This window comes from Labrus mixtus, chromosome 22 (assembly GCF_963584025.1).
Source record: "Labrus mixtus chromosome 22, fLabMix1.1, whole genome shotgun sequence".
Taxonomy (NCBI): Eukaryota; Metazoa; Chordata; class Actinopteri; order Labriformes; family Labridae; genus Labrus; species Labrus mixtus.
Genome location: NC_083633.1, coordinates 5,405,277 through 5,426,588, shown reverse-complemented (window position 1 = coordinate 5,426,588; position 21,312 = coordinate 5,405,277). Strand labels below are relative to the sequence as shown.

Genomic DNA, 21,312 nt, shown 5'->3' with positions numbered 1-21,312 from the left:
AGGTCAGTGGGTGGGCTTGGGCTACCTAATTTTATCAGCTACTATTGGGCAGCCAATGTTCACAAAATTATACTTTATCTCACCCCAGTGCAGCTGGTGCCGATTAGAGGCTGACTCCTGCTCTTCTTCTCTCCCATCTCTGGTGTGTGGCACCCTTCCCCTCTCTCCCTCTAGCTTCACGTCTAATACTGTGGTAATAGGCACACTTAAAATATGGTCACAAATTAGATGACACTTTGGGTGGCTCTCCCTCCCTAAAGCGACGCCCATCTGTAATAATCACCTTTTTTTACCAGCTTGGATTGACCCACGATTTGCATCTTTGGAGAGGAATGGCCTGCGCTGTCTGGGTGACTTATACGTTAATGATGTTTTTGCCAGTTTCGACCAATTACGTTCTGCATTCCATTTAAATGGCTCAGACTTTTTTCGATATTTTCAGCTCTGTGATTTTGCTAGGACCCACTCACCGGCATTTCCTCATGTTCCAAACCCCAGTGGCATTGATCTGGCACTCAAGGCAAGAGTCTTGCCCAAAGGTCAGGTTTCCTTCCTTTATGACCTCCTGTTCACAACTGACGAGTCCGTGGTAAAAAAGATCAAGGCTGATTGGGAAAGCAAATTACAAACCAACCTTTCTGAGGATTTCTGGGAAAAGGCGCTTGGGGCTGTTAATTCTTCTTCTAGCTGCGCTAGGCTGTCTCTTATCCAGTTTAAAGTGCTCCACAGACTTCATTACAGCAAATATAAACTCTCCAGAATATTTCCGGATACAATTGATGAAACTTGTGGTAGATGCTCTCAGGCTCCTTGCAACCTGACTCACATGTTTTGGTCCTGTTCTAAATTAGTTCATTATTGGCAATCCTTCTTTAAGTCCATCTCCGACGTTTTAGGTATAAACATTAATCCAATCCGATGTCTTATTTCTCCTTAAGTTGGAGAAAATTAAATTCTCTCTTAGAGGGTGCTCTGATAGGTTTTACACTGACGAGAAACTCTCACCTGACGAGGTATTGTAGTAGTACACCTTCGCCTGCCGATACTGATCCTGTCCTCTCGTGCCTGTCCAGCCGCCCCCCCCCCCCCCCCCCCCCCCCCCCCCTTTTCTCCCCCTGTTGAGCAGTGTGTGTGAGTGATTTTGTCTCTTTTACAGGTTATACTGTTTTTCCTATTTACTTATGTTGTATGCACATAACGACTTTCATTCCTGTTAATGTTGTTTGTTCATTTTTTATTTATGTTTGTCTCGTCAATTTTCATTATTATTATTTATTTGTTTTTATTTGGTTATTGTATTTTTTTTTTTTTTTTTCTGTGAGTTTTCCAATCTTGCACTTTTATTCTTGTCTTTAAACTAAGAGGTCTATTTGTTGGTCTGGGAGGGTTGTTTACATGGCGAAGTGATACTGGGTTTTTGAATGTTTCTGAGGAAAAAATAAAAATGTTGACTGCATCCCAATTGCACTGTATATTTTGAACTTGCTTTAATAAAAATATGTTGAAAAAAAAATCTGTATTGTAGAAAACCCTTCGAAAGATAGACTCTTCAACTGATGATTTTTATCTGCTTTATTGTAAAGCTCACTCATAATTCAAAACCACCGTAAGAGATTATTGTCCGGTGGGGGGCTGCAAAACTTTAACATTCACCTTTTACCGTAACTTTTTTGTTGTTTACCATCTCTTAATACATACATCACGTTTATTTCTCGAAGTTAAGTTAAACAACATTCAAAACCGGAAGTTGCTTCAAAATACCAAAAAGGAAGCAAGGTAACCTTAGCATGACATGTTCTAAAATACAAAATAAAAGCATGAGAAATGACCGTTTCTTGAGCAAGTCTCAGATTTATCTTACCTTAACTAGATTACTTACACATATTGTTATCTAACTAGTATGCAAACAAACCAAAATAATGTCAAACCAAAAACTGAGTTACATATCAGTTATACATAGACTAGTTGTATAAAAAAAAATCAGAGTTGGAATAGTGCAAAAACCCTACAGCTCTCCAGTCCACATGTTTATAGAAGTATACAAAGGAATGCATTCTTGTGTGAACATGTGTCTGATGAACACTTGAAGCGTTAATAAAAAGATTGGATCATAATTGTTTTGCAGAAAACATTAGCAACCATCCGGGTTTCTCCAATCAGGGCTGGGCACCTGAAACACAGCACAAAGACAGACGCACAAACGAAACACCGAACACAAAGCAGACCAACATAATAAGACTTATATACAATTATGACTCATAGTCATAACCGTTGACAATCTCCCAGATGAAGCTTGAGCACCCCCTGTCTGTGCAGCTGCATCAGGAGCTCAAACTCGTTGGGCATGGCGTGGGACCTTTTAGCTTTTCTGTCATCATAGTAGTGGTGCTTCAGGTCATAGAGTCCATAGGGGTGATTATCGAAGGGCCAAAACCCATACAGATGCACATTTTCACAGACCTCCAAAGCTATGCTAGTCATAAGTAGCCCGGTGCTCATCAACGCTAATCTCAAGCCATGTACACGCCAGAAGGCAGACAGTCTGTGGAAGTACTTAGGGTTAAGGAAGACGGGCCTAATGGGGCTTCCAAAGTCCTCAACACTGTAGATGGCCCGCAGACATATAGCAGTGTTTCCACGAGAGAAGGGAAAGAGTAGCAAGGAGTTGCCGTAAATATGCAGACTTTCCACAAACGGACGACGACGCTTCATCAGAGACTCATACCTGGAGACACAACAGCAGATATAAATCATCAAGACAAAAGAACTCTGTAATGACAGTGAAGTGAAATCCAGCCTCTTGCTCACTTCTCCTTGAGGATGCTTGGGTTCGCTGTCACAAGGTCCGTTTTGACACCGACATGCTTCTCATAACCATTTCCCAAAGGAGGAAGGTTGCACCTGAAGAAGCAAGAAAAAAAAGTCAGATCTTTTTTGTGGAATCTCAACATAAATGATTTTTGACACTGTGAGTTGACATTGTCACCACAATGGACACCTTTCTCACCTCATGACAAACTGAGCTGAATCAATTCTCTCTCCACAGCTGCTGTCAGTCAGGATTCCTCCGTTCCCAACAACAGAACACGTGTCCCATGTTTTATTTGAGAAAGGATGCTCCTGGAATTGTAATCAATGGTTATGTATTACCACATAATGATAATTATACCGATGATATAATACAGTAGATCAAATTTACTGCTGGATCGCATTTGCAAATGTTTCCCTCTTGGAAATGCCCTGCAGCAGACACCCCTAAAAGAGGTTGCCAGCTGAAATATGAGTGCTCCTGGAAGTCTTCAGGTTTTAATTTCCAACATCTACTTGGGCTTCACACTTGTTTTTAATGGATAAATTCAGCAGTATATCACTTTGTTGTGAAGTATACTGGCAGCTTTAAACTTGCTGATGACACAGTTGTTAATTTGTGTACATACATGCTGTAAGCGGTTGGGGGAACATTTCCTGAGATTTGGATTGAAAAGAGTTCCTCACTTCCAATTTATTTGTGGAAAGAGTTGAGTCGAAGAGAGTAAGAAAGCTTAAGTTAAGAGCTGCTAAGTGTCACTTCCTCCAGCTGCAGCATAGTTAGCCACGTGGCTAGCTGGCTATGCCCAATGTCTGGCTCAAAGGACAGGGATTGTATTAGCAAAGGAGCTCTGTGAACCCTCCAGCTAGCTCGAGGCATCCCAAGTCTACCAACATATTACTTGTGTAAATACACATGTTAAGTGTATGCTAAGTTGTTTTTTGCATTTATTTAATGTTTCGTTTAATTAATGTGTAATCTTTTAGTCAGACATTACAGGAACAATCACAATGCCAAACAAGTAGCAGATATTGTGGATGTGTTGGTTATATTCATGAGTGCCAAACAAAATACCTTTGTAAAGGTGTTAAAAACCTCCTGAGACACCTGGAAGCTGCTCTTTCCCCAATCATAAACGAACTCTGGATCCACTACAGTGTTGGCCTGGTTAAGGATGGCTTTGTCAAAACCACTGCAGCTGTTGCTCAGCTGAGATCTGGGGAACCACAAGGACTTTGTTAAACCATGTACAAGTGACTCTGATGTTTTGATGCTCCCTCAAATGTTTGTTTAGTTTTTTGTTTTTTTTAAAGAGCAAATAAACATTAAGGGCAGTCATGTGTGTTTCAGGCAAAGTCCTCTCTGTTTTATCAACACACACATGATTTTAATGTGTGTTATATTTAGACCAAGTGTTTAACATTTACAGAGAAGTTCCTCAACTTCACTCCACATGTATTTCCACTTCTCTTTCCCACTTCTTCAGCTGTTCTTCTTTCTATCCGTCTTAAGAGGAAACTATTCTGATCCTGCACAGATTCTGATTTTGTTCAAACATTCAATGTTTACAGTTTAAGGTCATGAATCACATTCATTTTTCGAGGACAGACTTAATATGTGACAATCAGACGAGGGCACTCTGACTCATCTTTTCTGAGCTTGTCCTCGAGTAAAACATGCAAAGAGTAAAGTCTTTTTTTAGCCATTCAAATTATTGGGTTGTATCTTAACCTTGATTGTGTGATTGATATTTCTGTCTTCTCTTATCTCTTTACTTACCCAGCTAGTAAAGTTACATGGAAAAGGCCCAAAGAGGGATTTTAGAAGACTGTACATCTCCCCCTCCCCTCTTTCTTATAAAAAGTGACTAACTCTCATTCTGTGGAGGAACATTTGATGATCCTTATTTGACCCATTGTGTATATTGTGGGCTCCTATCACAATGTAAATGGACTCAGCTGTAACCAAGTTGTGTTTGTTGATCTGCACAGGCAGACTCAGGTTTTCTGAGGGGCATGGATAAAAATAACTATATTTTCTTTGTTTTTTTTTTAAGTCACCAGCTGCATGCTGTTGGGCACCAAAACCCAAAAGTTGTGTTGCATTTTTTTGGAACAGGCCCAAACACTGGTAATAGTTCTATAATGTGATTCATGTTTCATTCTGTTTAACCTTTTAATCACACTTGGCCATCTTATTAGGCACTATGATGGGTTTTATTACCCTTTTGACCTCCTTTACCACCCAGCGTCATGGAACTTAAAAGTACGTAATTCTTACCTTCTTTTATTTTTTCCCCTTAAAGTTCAAAACCAAGACGACCTTTTTGTTTTACCTGAACTTTTTAAAATTGTCCTCCTGCTTCTTCCAGGCTTGGGAGTAATTCTGCATTACTTTTATGATCGTATTACTGTGAAAAAACAAAAACATTCAAACTAAGATACACATCCCTTCATCTGATGGCAGTCATGAAGCAGTGACGGTGTTTGCACACTCACTTGCATTCTTTGCAGAGGTCAAAGGTCTTGGAGGCTCTTTTCCTCTGAGGGGCTGGTAAGTGCTGGTCCACATCACTGTGGAACAAACAAAAGAAAAAGAAGGACAGATGTGTTGATTCAGAAGCAAGGCACACATAGATAATGTAAACGTGCGTAACACCACATTCTGGACCCTGCATACAGACTATGAACCACTCCCCACATTTACAGTTATGAATAGTTACTTTGTGGACAGACCCTCCTCAAAAAGACAGCCAACACAAAGAAAATCACCCCTAAATCCAAAAGCTCACATAGGCCAACATGTTAGCTTTATAATTAGTTTTCATCACTTGAGAACAAAAACTCCCATTTTGAGTGTTCTGTGTTCTTTGTTCAAAACATACAGAAGACATAATGAATCAGCATTTAACAAGTGAAAGATTTGATGCCATTCTGTAGAAATTTCAAACTCCAACTAATGCTAAAGCCAATGGAGTAAACATCATGAATTCAGTGTTCAGTAACTGTCAACTTCATACACCATGAATGAACAACCAGTCTACAAACTCTTGAGCAGAGATTTTTGCTACGTAGCTACATGTCATCTGCAAAAATCTGTGGTCTGCGGTGTTACTTTTACAGCTATCATCATCTTCTGTTCCTGTTTTCAACTTCCTAAGAAACTGTTTTGGTCAGTGGCGATTCTAAAGTCTGTTGGGGCCCTTCAACCAGAGTTCATCACCATCATGTCTGCCAGCCGACGCTTACTCCTCTTCCTTTCTCTCCTATAGACGGCTAATTCTTCTTCATTTTTCTTCAGTGACTTTCATTGATAAACTTTGGTTTTCTCAGCAATAGAATGAGTGCTTTCAGATGGGGCACCCAAAGGGAGGTTTCCTACTGTCATTGCAAAATTTGCACATTTTGAGCCACTGCTTTGGTTGAAGTTTGTGAGCCCTCTGGGGCCCCCTACTGGTCTGGGGTCCCGAGCAGTTGCCTGCCTTGCCTGTTGACAAGCAGCGCCTCTGGTTTTGGTCGACTGACTACAAAATCCACGGCCATATGAACGATTGTGATTGCTTGATAAATACCTTGTAATGTAATTGGGGAAACTGCAGCTGTTAAGCTCCTCTTGCATCACGTCCAATGAGTGGCATTACCATGGCATCATTGTAACACAGAAAAATAAAGTGTATGGGCTATTCTGTAGCTGTGCACAGTTTTTGTTTTTGCAATGTAGGCCTACTTGATCAAGTGATATTTCAGCAGCTTCATTTGACAATCTTCTTTCCTCTTATCTCCACTGTTTAAGAACACAGACACACGTGGTGCCTAATAAGATATCCTATATGCATATGAATGAAGCCGAGAAAAAGAAAAGATTAACACGTCGACAAAGGCTACGTGCATTTTAGCAGTATGAACGGCTAAAGGGTGCAGGAAGAAGTAAAACTGTCATGATTTGGGTTCTTATTTTCAGAGTTAAGATTTTCTTGTTGTTTTTAGTTCTCATTCTTCCCTGATGGTGTTGTTTCTCTTGTGTGTTTTCTAGGTTAGTGTTTCATGTGTTATTTTGTAACTTCATATCCTAGTGTTTCTTTATGTTCTAATGTGTTTTGTTTCATTCTTGAGTTCTGTGTGTCTTTAGTGTTTCATGATTTAGTTTGTAGTTGTCTTCAGTGTTTCTTGTATTCCTGTGTGTTTCCCAGTGTGATTGCACTGATTGTCCTCACCTGTGTCTTGTTAGTCTCACCTGTGTCTGATTATGTCTATTTAGTCTCTGTGTTTCGTCCCCTCTGTGTCAGTTCATTGTCGTTTGTCGTCAGTTTACTAGTGTCTCTTGTGCGTACTCGTGGCTCCTTGTTTTTTTGTGTTTTGGACTTTTGATCTTTATTTGAAATAAATCATATTTGTTAGATCTGCATCTGGGTCCTCCTCTTAGTTTTTCTCAAACCTTGACAAAAACAACATATCTGTGATGTGGTTTGGCAGTCTATGTGTGTGAGAGTGTGCACGTAGCAAAGGTAAATGTAATTTTCACACTTACCTGTCCAGTAAGTACCACATCAGCAGGCTCGACAAACACAGGAGAGTCATCACAGGAGAGAAGAGTGACTTGAGCTGGATGAAAATGAGTAACAATAAAACTCATGTATTAGCATTCCATACATGATCTGCACATACAACAAAGAAAAGTCTACCTGAAACACTTCTGTATTTCTTGTCCACATGCTTTATTATAATAATAGCGTTTATATAAATGCTTTCCTGTACTTTATTCTTCTTCTGTAACTCTGCCAAACTAATGTTAACCAAGAAACAACTTCAAGTGCTCAGAAAGTAAGTAAAGCTGAAGTGCCAAAATCGCTGCCGTTGTCAGCCCTTGGTCTTTTATTAGTGGAACTAGAATAGAAGAGGCGCTTCCATATTTCTTCTTGTGCACTGGCTCTCCTGTTTCGCTTAACTGAACAGCCAATCAGAGAGAGTCCTACCCCCAACTGAGCCAGCGACGGGTCCTCCGATTCAATATGTAGGGTCGGCCAAAAAAAGGCCAACTGGGGCCGACTGGTAGCGACGGAGCTGGACACACTGCAAAAACTAGGGGGGCAACCGCTCACAGACGGCCGACAATCTCCTTGGTGTGTCAGGGTCTTAAAGGCCACTAATAAAAGACGAAGGGCTGACAACGCCAGCGCCAACTTATTATCAGACATTATTCTCCATTAGAAGTACCTATATTACGAGTGTTGAGTGACAGCGGTGAGAGAATTGTCTTCTCGTGGCAAAACAACGGTTTATTTGTCCGCGTTCTTCCTCGTCCTTTTCCAGTTTCCCCTTTTTGGAATGACGATTACAGACTACCGGCGCCTGCTGGCATGGAGAGCTATTTCCTCTCACGCATGCGCAGAACGTACGTGGTGGTTGGCCGTTGGCTGTCGTCTTTGCAGTGTGTTCTAGTGCAACTTTTTGGCCAAGTCAAGAGGCATCGCCCGCCGACGCCACAGGTAGCCTTTGTCGCCACCAGTTCTTGGCTGTCTGCTTGGTGTGTCAGGGCCTTAAGAGAATCAGAATCAGAATCATCTTTATTGGCCAGGTATGCTTAAACACACAAATAATTTTACTTTGGTAAACTGTGCTCTCTTTGTACAAAGGTATAATATTAAATATCTTCAGCCAGTCAATTGCTACCGGCAGGGTGCGGGGTGGGTCTCCTGTAGCTTGTTACTTCTCGCAGGCCTTTCCAGACTTCTGAAGGGTCGTTAGCTGAGAAGCTTTGTTTTAACTTCTCAGTGTAGCTCCTCTTAGCTACTCAGATCGCCTTCGTCAGTTTGTGTCTGGCCTGCTTGAACAGGTCCCGGTCCCCACTCCTGTAGGCCTCCTCTTGGCCTGACGCAGCTTCCTTAGATGAGGTGTAAACCAGGGATTGTTGTTGTTGTTTGTGCAGAAGGTCTTGGTCTGCACACACATGTCCTCACAGAAGCTGATCTATGATGTCACAGTGTCAGTGAGTTCATTGAGATTTACTGATGCAGCTTCAAAAACACTCCAATCAGTGCAGTCAAAGCAGGCCTGTAACTCCTGTTTTGACTCCTCTGTCCATTTCCTTACAGTCCTTACTACAGGCTTAGCAGTTTTTAACTTCTGCCTGTAGGTCAGCATGAGGTGAATTAGGCAGTGATCAGAGAGTCCCAAAGCTGCACGGGGAACATAGTGATATGAGTCCTTTATTACTGTGTAGCAGTGGTCCAGTGTGTTAGCTCCTCTGGTGGGACACTTCATGTGCTGTCTGTATTTAGGAAGTTCGTGTTGAATTGCTGTTACTTGCAAACCTGATAAGAAGGTGAACCTGATGCTAAAGATGAAACTAATTTTCTCCCATGAACACTTGAACACTCATATAATTTTTATGACATTGAATGTCACTGAGTTGGCACTTGTCAATGCTTCGGGCCCTAATAATTTACAAACTACAAAAAGAGTTGATTCTTACCTTCATGTTCCAGGTAAAAAGCTAGTCCTTTGATTATGGATCCAGTCAATGTTTCTCTCTTGCCTGCTTCTCTTTCACTGTCACTGTCGTCTTTCACTGTAAGATATCCCTGCAGTGTCACCACACAGTAAAAAAAAAAAAAAAAAAAAGAAAAGTCTGAGTGTATCCTCACTTCTGCCAAATTTCAAGATTTACCTGAGCAAGCAGACAGGAGGCTGAAATATGTCAGAACAGTCACTCAAACATCAAGTAAAACACAAAAATGTTAGATAAGAAGTCGTTGACACCACAAGACACCACGAACCTAAAATCAACTACCTTGACAATAAAACAAGCCTTCACTTTAAGTTTAAAGGTTTACCTTGTGACGACCAGCAATTCCTGTTTGTCAACAGTGCAGGGTTGATTGTCAATGTTGATGCAAAGTGGGTATTTAAAATTTGTTATGATGTCTATGATTATCTATGAATGTCTGTTGTGGCACTCCTCTAACCAGTGGCAGACTTCACCATTAGGCATAGGTAGGTAATTGTATTGGGCCCCCAACCTGCATGGGCTCTATAAAATGGCCTAAAAAAAACAAGTTTAAGAATTATTATTATTATTATCAATTTATTATTATTTAACTTTGTGTTAAGTTATGTTTTTCTAAAAAATGTAATCAGAAGAATGGCTAATTCATCTATAACTCATGTCTCAGGGCCCCCTCCCCCTCCAGCCGCACTACATGGACTTTTCCATGATGCACATCAGGGTGTTTGATGCACAGTGCTGCCCCGAAGTCCTGTAACATCATAAACACAAGCTTACAGATTCCTACAAGTGAAGATGGTGAAATAAAGAAACACACAGAGACAAAGGAGATGAAGAGAGAGGCAGAAAGAGGAGATAAAGAGAAATGAAATACATTTTTAAGCGGCCACACGCTGGCTCACTTCAGCTGTATGAGCCCGAGATAGAAACGGTCTTTCTTGTGATTACTCGCAAATTACGGGAATAAGGTTTGCAGAAATAACAGCATCATAATGCAGACAGTGGCGGATTTAGTCATTTGGGGGCCCTCCTGCATTTGTTGGGCTGATGTAGTGGTTCTCAACTGATGGGTCGGGACCCTAAAGTGGGTCGAGGAGCCTTTTTCAGTGGGTACTGAATGTGTACTGAAAACAAAAGGTCTAAAAGGCTGTGAATTTGAAGCATGTTTGTGTTGTTCTGTTCCTTTGATCAGTCACATTTTTGTACCTTCTGAAGTCCAAACTTGCACACTTTTCTATTGAATAAATCTGATTGGTTGAAAATATTAGAAATTTGGGTAGGCCTACTGATTTTTCATAAAGAGGTTGGTAGTGGGTCCTGAAGTTAGACCAGTTGAGAACCACTGGTGTAATGTTCTGTTCTAGCAGGTTGCAGGAGGTTGATTGTGATCATCCTGTGTTTTATTTTAGTGAATGGATAACACACAAGAAAATACAATTATGGAGACACAAAAGTAATACACATAGGGCCTACTAGTCAGAAATATTTACCCTTTCTCTGCCTCATCCAGGAATTTTTCTCTATCTCTGTGTTTCTCTTCTTCCTCTCTGTCTCTGTATTTCTCTTCTTCCTCTCTGTATTTCTCTTCTTCCTCTCTGTCTCTGTGTTTCTCTTCTTCCTCTCTGTATTTCTCTTCTTCCTCTCTGTCTCTGTATTTCTCTTCTTCCTCTCTGTCTCTGTGTTTCTCTTCTTCCTCTCTGTATTTCTCTTCTTCCTCTCTGTCTCTGTATTTCTCTTCTTCCTCTCTGTGTTTCTCTTCTTCCTCTCTGTCTCTGTGTTTCTCTTCATCCTCTCTGTCTCTGTGTTTCTCTTCTTCCTCTCTGTCTCTGTGTTTCTCTTCTTCCTCTCTGTCTCTGTATTTCTCTTCTTCCTCTCTGTCTCTGTGTTTCTCTTCTTCCTCTCTGTGTTTCTCTTCATCCTCTCTGTCTCTGTATTTCTCTTCATCCTCTCTGTGTTTCTCTTCATCCTCTCTGTGTTTCTCTTCATCCTCTCTGTCTCTGTATTTCTCTTCTTCCTCTCTGTCTCTGTATTTCTCTTCTTCCTCTCTGTCTCTGTATTTCTCTTCATCCTCTCTGTCTCTGTATTTCTCTTCTTCCTCTCTGTCTCTGTGTTTCTCTTCTTCCTCTCTGTCTCTGTGTTTCTCTTCTTCCTCTCTGTCTCTATGTTTCTCTTCTTCCTCTCTGTCTCTGTGTTTCTCTTCTTCCTCTCTGTCTCTGTGTTTCTCTTCTTCCTCTCTGTTTGTGTCATTACTAAAATAATCTTAATATAACCAACTGTAATTTTCACATTTTCTTGCATTTCTTTGTTTTTATAAAATAAATTACTTAAAGCTCCTCGTCCTCTCCACTGTTTAAGAACACAGACACACGTAGTTCCTAATAAGATATCCTATACGCATATGAATGAAGCCGAGAAAAAGAAAAGATTAACACGTCTACAAAGGCTACGTGCATTTTAGCAGTATGAACGGCTAACGGGTGCAGGAAGAAGTAAAACAACATATCTGTGATGTGGTTTGGCAGTCTATGTGTGAGAGTGTGCATGTAGCCAAGGTAAATGTCATTTTCACACTCACTTGTCCAGTAAGTACCAGATCAGCAGGCTCGACAAACACAGGAGAGTCATCACAGGAGAGAAGAGTGACTTGAGCTGGATGAAAATGAGTAACAATAAAACTCGTGTATCAGCATTCCATACATGATCTGCACATACAACAAAGAAAAGTCTACCTGAAACACTTCTGTATTTCTTGTCCACATGCTTTATTAGAATAGTAGCATTTATATAAATGCTTTCCTGTACTTTATTCTTCTTCTGTAACTCTGCCAAACTAATGTTAACCAAGAAACAACTTCAAGTGCTCAGAAAGTAAGTAAAGCTGAAGTGCCAAAATCGCTGCCGTTGTCAGCCGTTGGTCTTTTATTAGTGGAACTAGAATAGAATAGGCGCTTCCATATTTCTTCTTGTGCACTGGCTCTCCTGTTTCGCTTAACTGAACAGCCAATCAGAGAGAGTCCTACCCCCAACTGAGCCAGCGACGGGTCCTCCGATTCAATATGTAGGGTCAGCCAAAAAAAGGCCAACTGGGGCCGACTGGTAGCGACGGAGCTGGACACACTGCAAAAACTAGGGGGGCAACCGCTCACAGACGGCCGACAATCTCCTTGGTGTGTCAGGGTCTTAAAGGCCACTAATAAAAGACGAAGGGCTGACAACGCCAGCGCCAACTTTTTATCAGACATTATTCTCCATTAGAAGTACCTATATTACGAGTGTTGAGTGACAGCGGTGAGAGAATTGTCTTCTCGTGGCAAAACAACGGTTTATTTGTCCGCGTTCTTCCTCGTCCTTTTCCAGTTTCCCCTTTTTGGAATGACGATTACAGACTACCGGCGCCTGCTGGCATGGAGAGCTATTTCCTCTCACGCATGCGCAGAACGTACGTGGTGGTTGGCCGTTGGCTGTCGTCTTTGCAGTGTGTTCTAGTGCAACTGTTTGGCCAAGTCAAGAGGCATCGCCCGCCGACGCCACAGGTAGCCTTTGTCGCCACCAGTTCTTGGCTGTCTGCTTGGTGTGTCAGGGCCTTAAGAGAATCAGAATCAGAATCATCTTTATTGGCCAGGTATGCTTAAACACACAAATAATTTTACTTTGGTAAACTGTGCTCTCTTTGTACAAAGGTATAATATTAAATATCTTCAGCCAGTCAATTGGTACCGGCAGGGTGGGGGGTGGATCTCCTGTAGCTTGTTACTTCTCGCAGGCCTTTCCAGACTTCTGAAGGGTCGTTAGCTGAGAAGCTTTGTTTTAACTTCTCAGTGTAGCTCCTCTTAGCTACTCAGATCGCCTTCGTCAGTTTGTGTCTGGCCTGCTTGAACAGGTCCCGGTCCCCACTCCTGTAGGCCTCCTCTTGGCCTGACGCAGCTTCCTTAGATGAGGTGTAAACCAGGGCTTGTTGTTGTTGTATGTGCAGAAGGTCTTGGTCTGCACACACATGTCCTCACAGAAGCTGATATATGATGTCACAGTGTCAGTGAGTTCATTGAGATTTACTGATGCAGCTTCAAAAACACTCCAATCAGTGCAGTCAAAGCAGGCCTGTAACTCCTGTTTTGACTCCTCTGTCCATTTCCTTACAGTCCTTACTACAGGCTTAGCAGTTTTTAACTTCTGCCTGTAGGTCGGGATGAGGTGAATTAGGCAGTGATCAGAGAGTCCCAAAGCTGCACGGTGAACATAGTGATATGAGTCCTTTATTACTGTGTAGCAGTGGTCCAGTGTGTTAGCTCCTCTGGTGGGACACTTCATGTGCTGTCTGTACTTAGGAAGTTCGTGTTGAATTGCTGTTACTTGCAAACCTGATAAGAAGGTGAACCTGATGCTAAAGATGAAACTAATTTTCTCCCATGAACACTTGAACACTCATACAATTTTTATGACATTGAATGTCACTGAGTTGGCACTTGTCAATGCTTCGGGCCCTAATAATTTACAAACTACAAAAAGAGTTGATTCTTACCTTCATGTTCCAGGTAAAAAGCTAGTCCTTTGATTATGGATCCAGTCAATGTTTCTCTCTTGCCTGCTTCTCTTTCACTGTCACTGTCGTCTTTTACTGTAAGATATCCCTGCAGTGTCACCACACAGTAAAAGAAAAAAAAAAAAAAAGTCTGAGTGTATCCTCACTTCTGCCAAATTTCAAGATTTACCTGAGCAAGCAGACAGGAGGCTGAAATATGTCAGAACAGTCACTCAAACATCAAGTAAAACACAAAAATGTTAGATAAGAAGTCGTTGACACCACAAGACACCACGAACCTAAAATCAACTACCTTGACAATAAAACAAGCCTTCACTTTAAGTTTAAAGGTTTACCTTGTGACGACCAGCTATTCCTGTTTGTCAAGAGTGCAGGGTTGACTGTCAATGTTGATGCAAAGTGGGTATTTAAAAATTTGTATGATGTCTAAGATTATCTATGAATGTCTGTTGTGGCACTCCTCTAACCAGTGGCGGACTTAACCATTAGGCATAGGTAGGTAATTGTATTGGCCCCCCAACCTGCCTGGGCTCTATAAAATGCCCTAAGAAAAACAAGTTTAAGAATTATTATTATTATTATCAATTTATTATTATTTAACTTTGTGTTAAGTTATGTTTTTCTAAAAAATGTAATCAGAAGAATGGCTAATTCATCTATAACTCATGTCTCAGGGCCCCCTCCCCCTCCAGCCGCAGTACATGGACTTTTCCATGATGCACATCAGGGTGTTTGATGCACAGTACTGCCCCAAAGTCCTGTAACATCATAAACACAAGCTTACAGATTCCTACAAGTGAAGATGGTGAAATAAAGAAACACACAGAGACAAAGGAGATGAAGAGAGAGGCAGAAAGAGGAGATAAAGAGAAATGAAATACGTTTTTAATCGGCCACACGCTGGCTCACTTCAGCTGTATGAGCCCGAGATAGAAACGGTCTTTCTTGTGATTACTCGCAAATTACGGGAATAAGGTTTGCAGAAATAACAGCATCATAATGCAGACAGTGGCGGATTTAGTCATTTGGGGGCCCTCCTGCATTTGTTGGGCTGATGTAGTGGTTCTCAACTGATGGGTCGGGACCCTAAAGTGGGTCGAGGAGCCTTTTTCAGTGGGTACTGAATGTGTACTGAAAACAAAAGGTCTAAAAGGCTGTGAATTTGAAGCATGTTTGTGTTGTTCTGATCCTTTGATCAGTCACATTTTTGTACCTTCTGAAGTCCAAACTTGCACACTTTTCTACTGAATAAATCTGATTGGTTGAAAATATTAGAAATTTGGGTAGGCCTACTGATTTTTCATGAAGAGGTTGGTAGTGGGTCCTGAAGTTAGACCAGTTGAGAACCAATGGTGTAATGTTCTGTTCTAGCAGGTTGCAGGAGGTTGATTGTGATCATCCTGTGTTTTATCTTAGTGAATGGATAACACACAAGAAAATACAATTATGGAGACACAAAAGTAATACACAAAGGGCCTACTAGTCAGAAATATTTACCCTTTCTCTGTCTCATCCAGGAATTTCTCTCTGTCTCTGTGTTTCTCTTCTTCCTCTCTATCTCTGTGTTTCTCTTCTTCCTCTCTGTCTCTGTGTTTCTCTTCTTCCTCTCTGTCTCTGTGTTTCTCTTCTTCCTCTCTGTCTCTGTGTTTCTCTTCTTCCTCTCTGTCTCTGTATTTCTCTTCTTCCTCTCTGTCTCTGTGTTTCTCTTCTTCCTCTCTGTCTCTGTGTTTCTCTTCTTCCTCTCTGTCTCTGTATTTCTCTTCTTCCTCTCTGTCTCTATGTTTCTCTTCTTCCTCTCTGTCTCTGTGTTTCTCTTCTTCCTCTCTGTCTCTGTATTTCTCTTCTTCCTCTCTGTCTCTGTGTTTCTCTTCTTCCTCTCTGTCTCTGTATTTCTCTTCTTCCTCTCTGTCTCTATGTTTCTCTTCTTCCTCTCTGTCTGTGTGTTTCTCTTCTTCCTCTCTGTCTCTGTGTTTCTCTTCTTCCTCTCTGTCTCTGTGTTTCTCTTCTTCCTCTCTGTCTGTGTCGTTACTAAAATAATCTTAATATAACCAACTGTAATTTTCACATTTTCTAGCATTTCTTTGTTTTTATAAAATAAATTACTTAAAGCTCCTCGTCCTCTCCACTGTTTAAGAACACAGACACACGTAGTTCCTAATAAGATATCCTATATGCATATGAATGAAGCCGAGAAAAAGAAAAGATTAACACGTCTACAAAGGCTACGTGCATTTGAGCAGTATGAACGGCTAACGGGTGCAGGAAGAACTAAAACAACATATCTGTGATGTGGTTTGGCAGTCTATGTGTGAGAGTGTGCATGTAGCCAAGGGAAATGTCATTTTCACACTTACCTGTCCAGTAAGTACCAGATCAGCAGGCTCGACAAACACAGGAGAGTCATCACCGGAGAGAAGAGTGACTTGAGCTGGATGAAAATGATTAACAATAAAACTCGTGTATTAACATTCTATACATGATCTGCACATACAACAAAGAAAAGTCTACCTGAAACACTTCTGTATTTCTTGTCCACATGCTTTATTAGAATAGTAGCATTCATATAAATGCTTTCCTGTACTTTATTATTCTTCTGTAACTCTGCCAAACTAATGTCAACCAAGAAACAACTTCAAGTGCTCAGAAAGTAAGTAAAGCTGAAGTGCCAAAATCGCAGTTCCTCGAGTGGCCACGTGGAGCTGGTTCCAAAAGCAAGTAAATCCCTGTTTTGATCCCGATGGCTGATTTCTCAAGTTGTGACAACTGGAAGGATACTTCATTTTCAATAACTTACTCATTATTTTTCATTTTTCAATACCAATTTAAATCCTGCTTAATTTGGATTTTGGTGTCTTAAAGCTCCTGTGGGAAGTTTTTAAACTTTTGATCAAACTGACCAAAATACATATTGATGCCTCTTTTTGACCTACAAAAGCAAAATAGACCATCAGCTGAAAGATGAACTATTTCTATATTGTAGATTGTTTTCATGCCTGTAATGCTGCCACAGGGTAGGAGTCAGATGAGACAATCGACAGCTTGTAAACAAACAGCCTGTTTTATAGAAACATTTTCTAAGAATATATTTACAATAAGTGATACAATACTTATACAGTCTTAGAATCTATCATCGCTTGAGCAGTGGGATTAAAGTCAAATACTTTAACCACACCACTATGGCTACTGTATCCATGATCTTGTTACTGGTTTGTTGTGTAACACGGTTTGTGTTTTGAATTCCCAGATAGTCCCACAAGTGCTCGATTGTAGACGGTTGCAGCTTGTCATGTTTTAATGTTTGGGTTATAATGCTACATTTTAATTCACAATGATGCATTATAATGTAAACCATTAAGGATAAAACATCCAGTTTTTATAGTATCAACTATCATTTCATATCATATATCATATAAAGGCTAATTGCTGTTACTTGCAAACCACATATGAGGAACCACAAGCGTTTGTTTCTAGAGACTGCTGAGATGAAAGTGAACCTGATGCTAAAGATGAAACTTTTCTCCCATGAACACTTGTTGAACAATTGTTCTGCTCATTAAGTGAGCCATACCAGGTTCTTGTGTTTGAAGTGTAACTGGTATTTTTCCAGTTGGTTTCATGTCAAGCTTACTCCTGTTGGTTTCTCTAATTCTAGTTCACGATTATGTTTCAATTGGAAACTGCACTATACACATCCCTTACAAGCTAGAAGCTCCTTTCCAACTATAGCTAACTTTTAAGAAATCCCTAAAAACTCACCTCTTCAACATCACCAACCACTAACCAACTCTGTTCTCATCCTCCTTCTCTTATATCATCTTTATTGTTTTCACTGTTTTGTTTTGTTGTTATTCTTTGTTAAGTGTCTTTGAGTACTTAGAAAAGCGTTATTAAAGTCTAATACATTATTATTACTTTCTTACTTTCGTCTCAGTAGGCCTACTAACTTACAGTAAAACATTTACTGTCTTTAAAGGCACACAGGACATGAGAAAAAAAGTTATCCATTGAAAGTTTCTTGTCACCTGTCACAGATTTTTCAAAATAAAATATTAAATATCACTAAAATATTAGTGTCTTAATGCAATGTGAGCAGTCTGTACCTTTAATTATCTCAAAAAGTATACAGTAAAATATGTTAAAGATTCTCAGGGCCACAGCCAGGGACATGAGGAACAAGAACCAATTGAAAGTTTCTTGTCACCTATCACAGATTTTTTAAAATAAAAGATCAAAAATGACAAAAAAATATCAAAGCGGCTTAATGCAATTTAAGCAGACTTTGCCTTTATTTTTTAACAAACTATACAGTAAAATATGCTGAAAATTCTCAGGACTAGAGACATGGAGACGAGGAACAACAATTGTCTTGTCTTAACTTTGTGTTTTTTTTCTGTCAGCCGTTATTATTGATGGTATCTTTTGCTGAAATACGCGGCTGCATTCATTCTTTTTGGGTGCTCCAAGCACCTGTACTGTAAACCCCGGTATAGACACGTATCATCTTTCAAGCGGCGGCTGACTTGACCTGGGTTTTACAAAGTTGTTAAAGTTGTAATGTATTTGGGCGAAAAGGTAAAAACTGGGATGTGATGAATGTTATAGATTTTAATATAAAGAGGAATTTATTGAGACATAAAATGTAAGAGTAAGATTAAAATTGAAACATATTCAGGGACCAGTCCAGGATAGACAAATTTAGTGCTGCAGTCAGATACTGCCCTCTAGAGGATTCACTTAGTCAATGCATCAGGTGCTTTTCTCTGAAAGGCTTAGTGGACAAAAATCAACTGAAAGGCAACATAACGGTCACACAGTCAATATATGTGTTTGTGTGTATGTATATGGCTAAATTTATAATGGGATAATAACACACTTCAAGTTTTTTCTGAAGTTATAACTCATGTTGCTGCCTTATAACTCTTTTTTGTGTAGCATATTGTATTCATTTTTCACTTATCCAGCAGGTTTTTTTGAGTAATCTTCAGCTGAATGTGGAGTGAATAGGAGGCCAATGCAGGGGGGCCAGGATTGGTTTTATGTAGTCCATGAATGTTTTGATTCCTGTTGGTAACAGTCTCAGTATTAATGTGTCTGTGTGTAGAAGTCACATCAGGCCATCGTCTGTAGGCCGACAGCTGCCTGTGGAGCCTCTCAGCAGGTGAAGTTAGTCCTACATTTGGCGGCTCTAAGTTTGTCCCTTTGCTCCTCCCCTCTGCTTTTGATTGGATTAGAGTCTGGCTGTGATGCACCTGAGCTGCAGCACCTTCTTCTTTGGACTGACTGTGAAATAGTCTGCAGGATTATAGTTGCTGCCAAGTACTCATGAGGCTGTTTTCAGGGTTTTAGTTATACTGTTTTCATGCACTGAGAGTGGAAATAACCCAAGAGTTAGGGTTAGACTTCAGTCATCTTCATCACTTCATTGTTTATACAGCTATGCTACACTGTTACTGTTTGTTACACATTCTCTTCGTTTTGCTCGAGTTTTAACCTCCTAAAATCCTAAAATATTTATTATTTTTAATATGATTGTGATCTTCACTAGAATAAAGTTCTAATGATAATGATAATAATAATATATTGAATTTATCTAGCGCCTTTCAAGGCAAAACTGAGACAGTAAGTAAAAGGATGGTCTGGTGGAGAGGCAGAGTTGATGGAGGTTGTATGCTGTGGAGAACAGATGATGTTTAAGAAGTTTTTTGAATTAGTCCAAAGATGGGGCTTTGAGGATGTCTGATGGGAGGGTGTTTCAGTGGGTGGGGTCTGTGACGGCATTTAGTCCAGTGTGTGGTATGGTCAGCAGGCCGGTGTCTGAGGACTGGAATTTTCGGGACGTGGTGACGGTTGTGGTGCAGGAGGCCGAGAGGAACTGAGGGGCGAGATTGATGAGTTCTGACGGTCTGAGCTGCACCACTTTGGACTGCATGCATTAATCATCATAGAGACCTTTTTACCAAAAAATGTTTTTGTGAAAGTGTTTCAAGAAAAAATCTATTCTGAATAAAGGTGCATAAAGGAGGGAGGAAGATAAAAAGTAAGCTGCAATAACACCCTATAGACACAAGATGGTGCTGTTTAGTTCCACAGCGTGGGGGATAGAGGTGAGATCTGCTGCTTGGTCTGTTGTTTACAAAATGAAAACTCTGCACAAGCTTTCGATTATATGAGAAACTAGTTTTTTAAATGTCTGAGCAGAGAAAATGCAGAATTTCTGACCGAGTACTTTGAGAAACCAGATAATGATTTTTATCGTGGCTGCCTTTATCTTTCTTTAAGTGTGTATTTTTTTTTTTAACTTTTGGCAGAGTCAGATTTTTTAATTTAAGCTTTTTAGCACCCTGTTGATCATCTTTGGTGATACTGGAGGGAGAGAGTGTTGTCGGGATATCAGCTCAGCCTAAGACCTCAAATGTGAATAGAAAATAGTTGTGCCAGAGCGCAGCAACCTTTAACCCCACATTAGGAATCACATCCAAAAAACCCATAAATCACGAGCAGAGAATACACACACACACACACACACACACACACACACACACACACACACACACACACACACACACACACACACACACACAGACACACACACACGCACTACTGCATCTAGATCCATATTAGTGTGTGCTTGCCAACTCCAGGTCACGTCCAATCCTCACAGAAGCCAGATGAGACAATTTTTTAGTCTATGTCTTAAACTTTGCATCTGATTATTGAGATTAGAAGATTTTTTTTGTGCAATTTTTTTATTCAAAGTTTTTTAATTTCTTTATTCAAGTTTACATAAATCCACTGTTTCTATGTCTTTCTGCATTCAAAATGGTTGATTTGACTGGAAAAGCTGAAATATGAAAGTTTAGGGTTTCCTCACTCAGAGGCCATCATGCTGCGACTCTCCCGCTGACCTTTCTCAGATTGATACCAGCTAATCACTTTCCTTCTATAGCATTTGTTGACTCTAAATGCAGCCAGGTCCCGCAGTGTGGGATCAAATCTAAGATCAGACGAGCTCCAGGGGTCCCAGAGGCTTTCCTGCCGCACACAGAGTCACTGCACATTTATCTTGTTCTTTTAATCTGCTGCTCGCTTCCTCAATTAAGTGTAAAAGCTGCAGGGAGTCACCCAAAGCTCGGATCTACACTCAAATCCTCCAACCAGCTTTACATGGAGTTCCATGTTTCAGTCAGGAGGGATGAGCGGTCTGCACTTGAAGAAACCAAAGAAATTAGAAGTGGAAGCACCCACCTTTAAAGGGAAATTTATTTTCTTTAATTGAATATTTTTGCTTCCTTTCTTGTTTTTCTTCATGTGTTGACTTAACCACCTGCCTAGTTTTCTTAGCATGGATCTTCATCTCATATCATCTTTCACCCTCTTTCCCAATGATTGAAGAGTGAAAATTTGGACTCCTTTTTGCCCTAAAATTTGATTTTTCTTCAGCAAGTAAACATGTATTTAT

The 21,312-nt window shown here is 40.4% G+C and overlaps 2 protein-coding genes across 3 annotated transcripts in view; one reads left to right on the top strand and one right to left on the bottom strand.

Annotated features, from left to right (window-relative positions):
• Window positions 1-21,312, top strand: part of zgc:162331 (uncharacterized protein LOC793007 homolog) — a 110,632-nt gene that overhangs the window by 2,039 nt on the left and 87,281 nt on the right. The window lies entirely within an intron of this gene.
• LOC132956364 (alpha-2,8-sialyltransferase 8E-like) lies at window positions 1,555-16,282 on the bottom strand. Its single transcript, XM_061029771.1, has 7 exons — window positions 16,208-16,282; window positions 5,308-5,382; window positions 5,145-5,219; window positions 3,884-4,025; window positions 3,008-3,120; window positions 2,809-2,901; window positions 1,555-2,725 (listed from the first exon to the last, which is right to left on the bottom strand). The coding sequence occupies exons 1-7, from the start codon at window positions 16,255-16,257 to the stop codon at window positions 2,263-2,265; spliced, it is 1,011 nt and encodes a 336-aa protein (XP_060885754.1). The 5' UTR covers window positions 16,258-16,282; the 3' UTR covers window positions 1,555-2,262.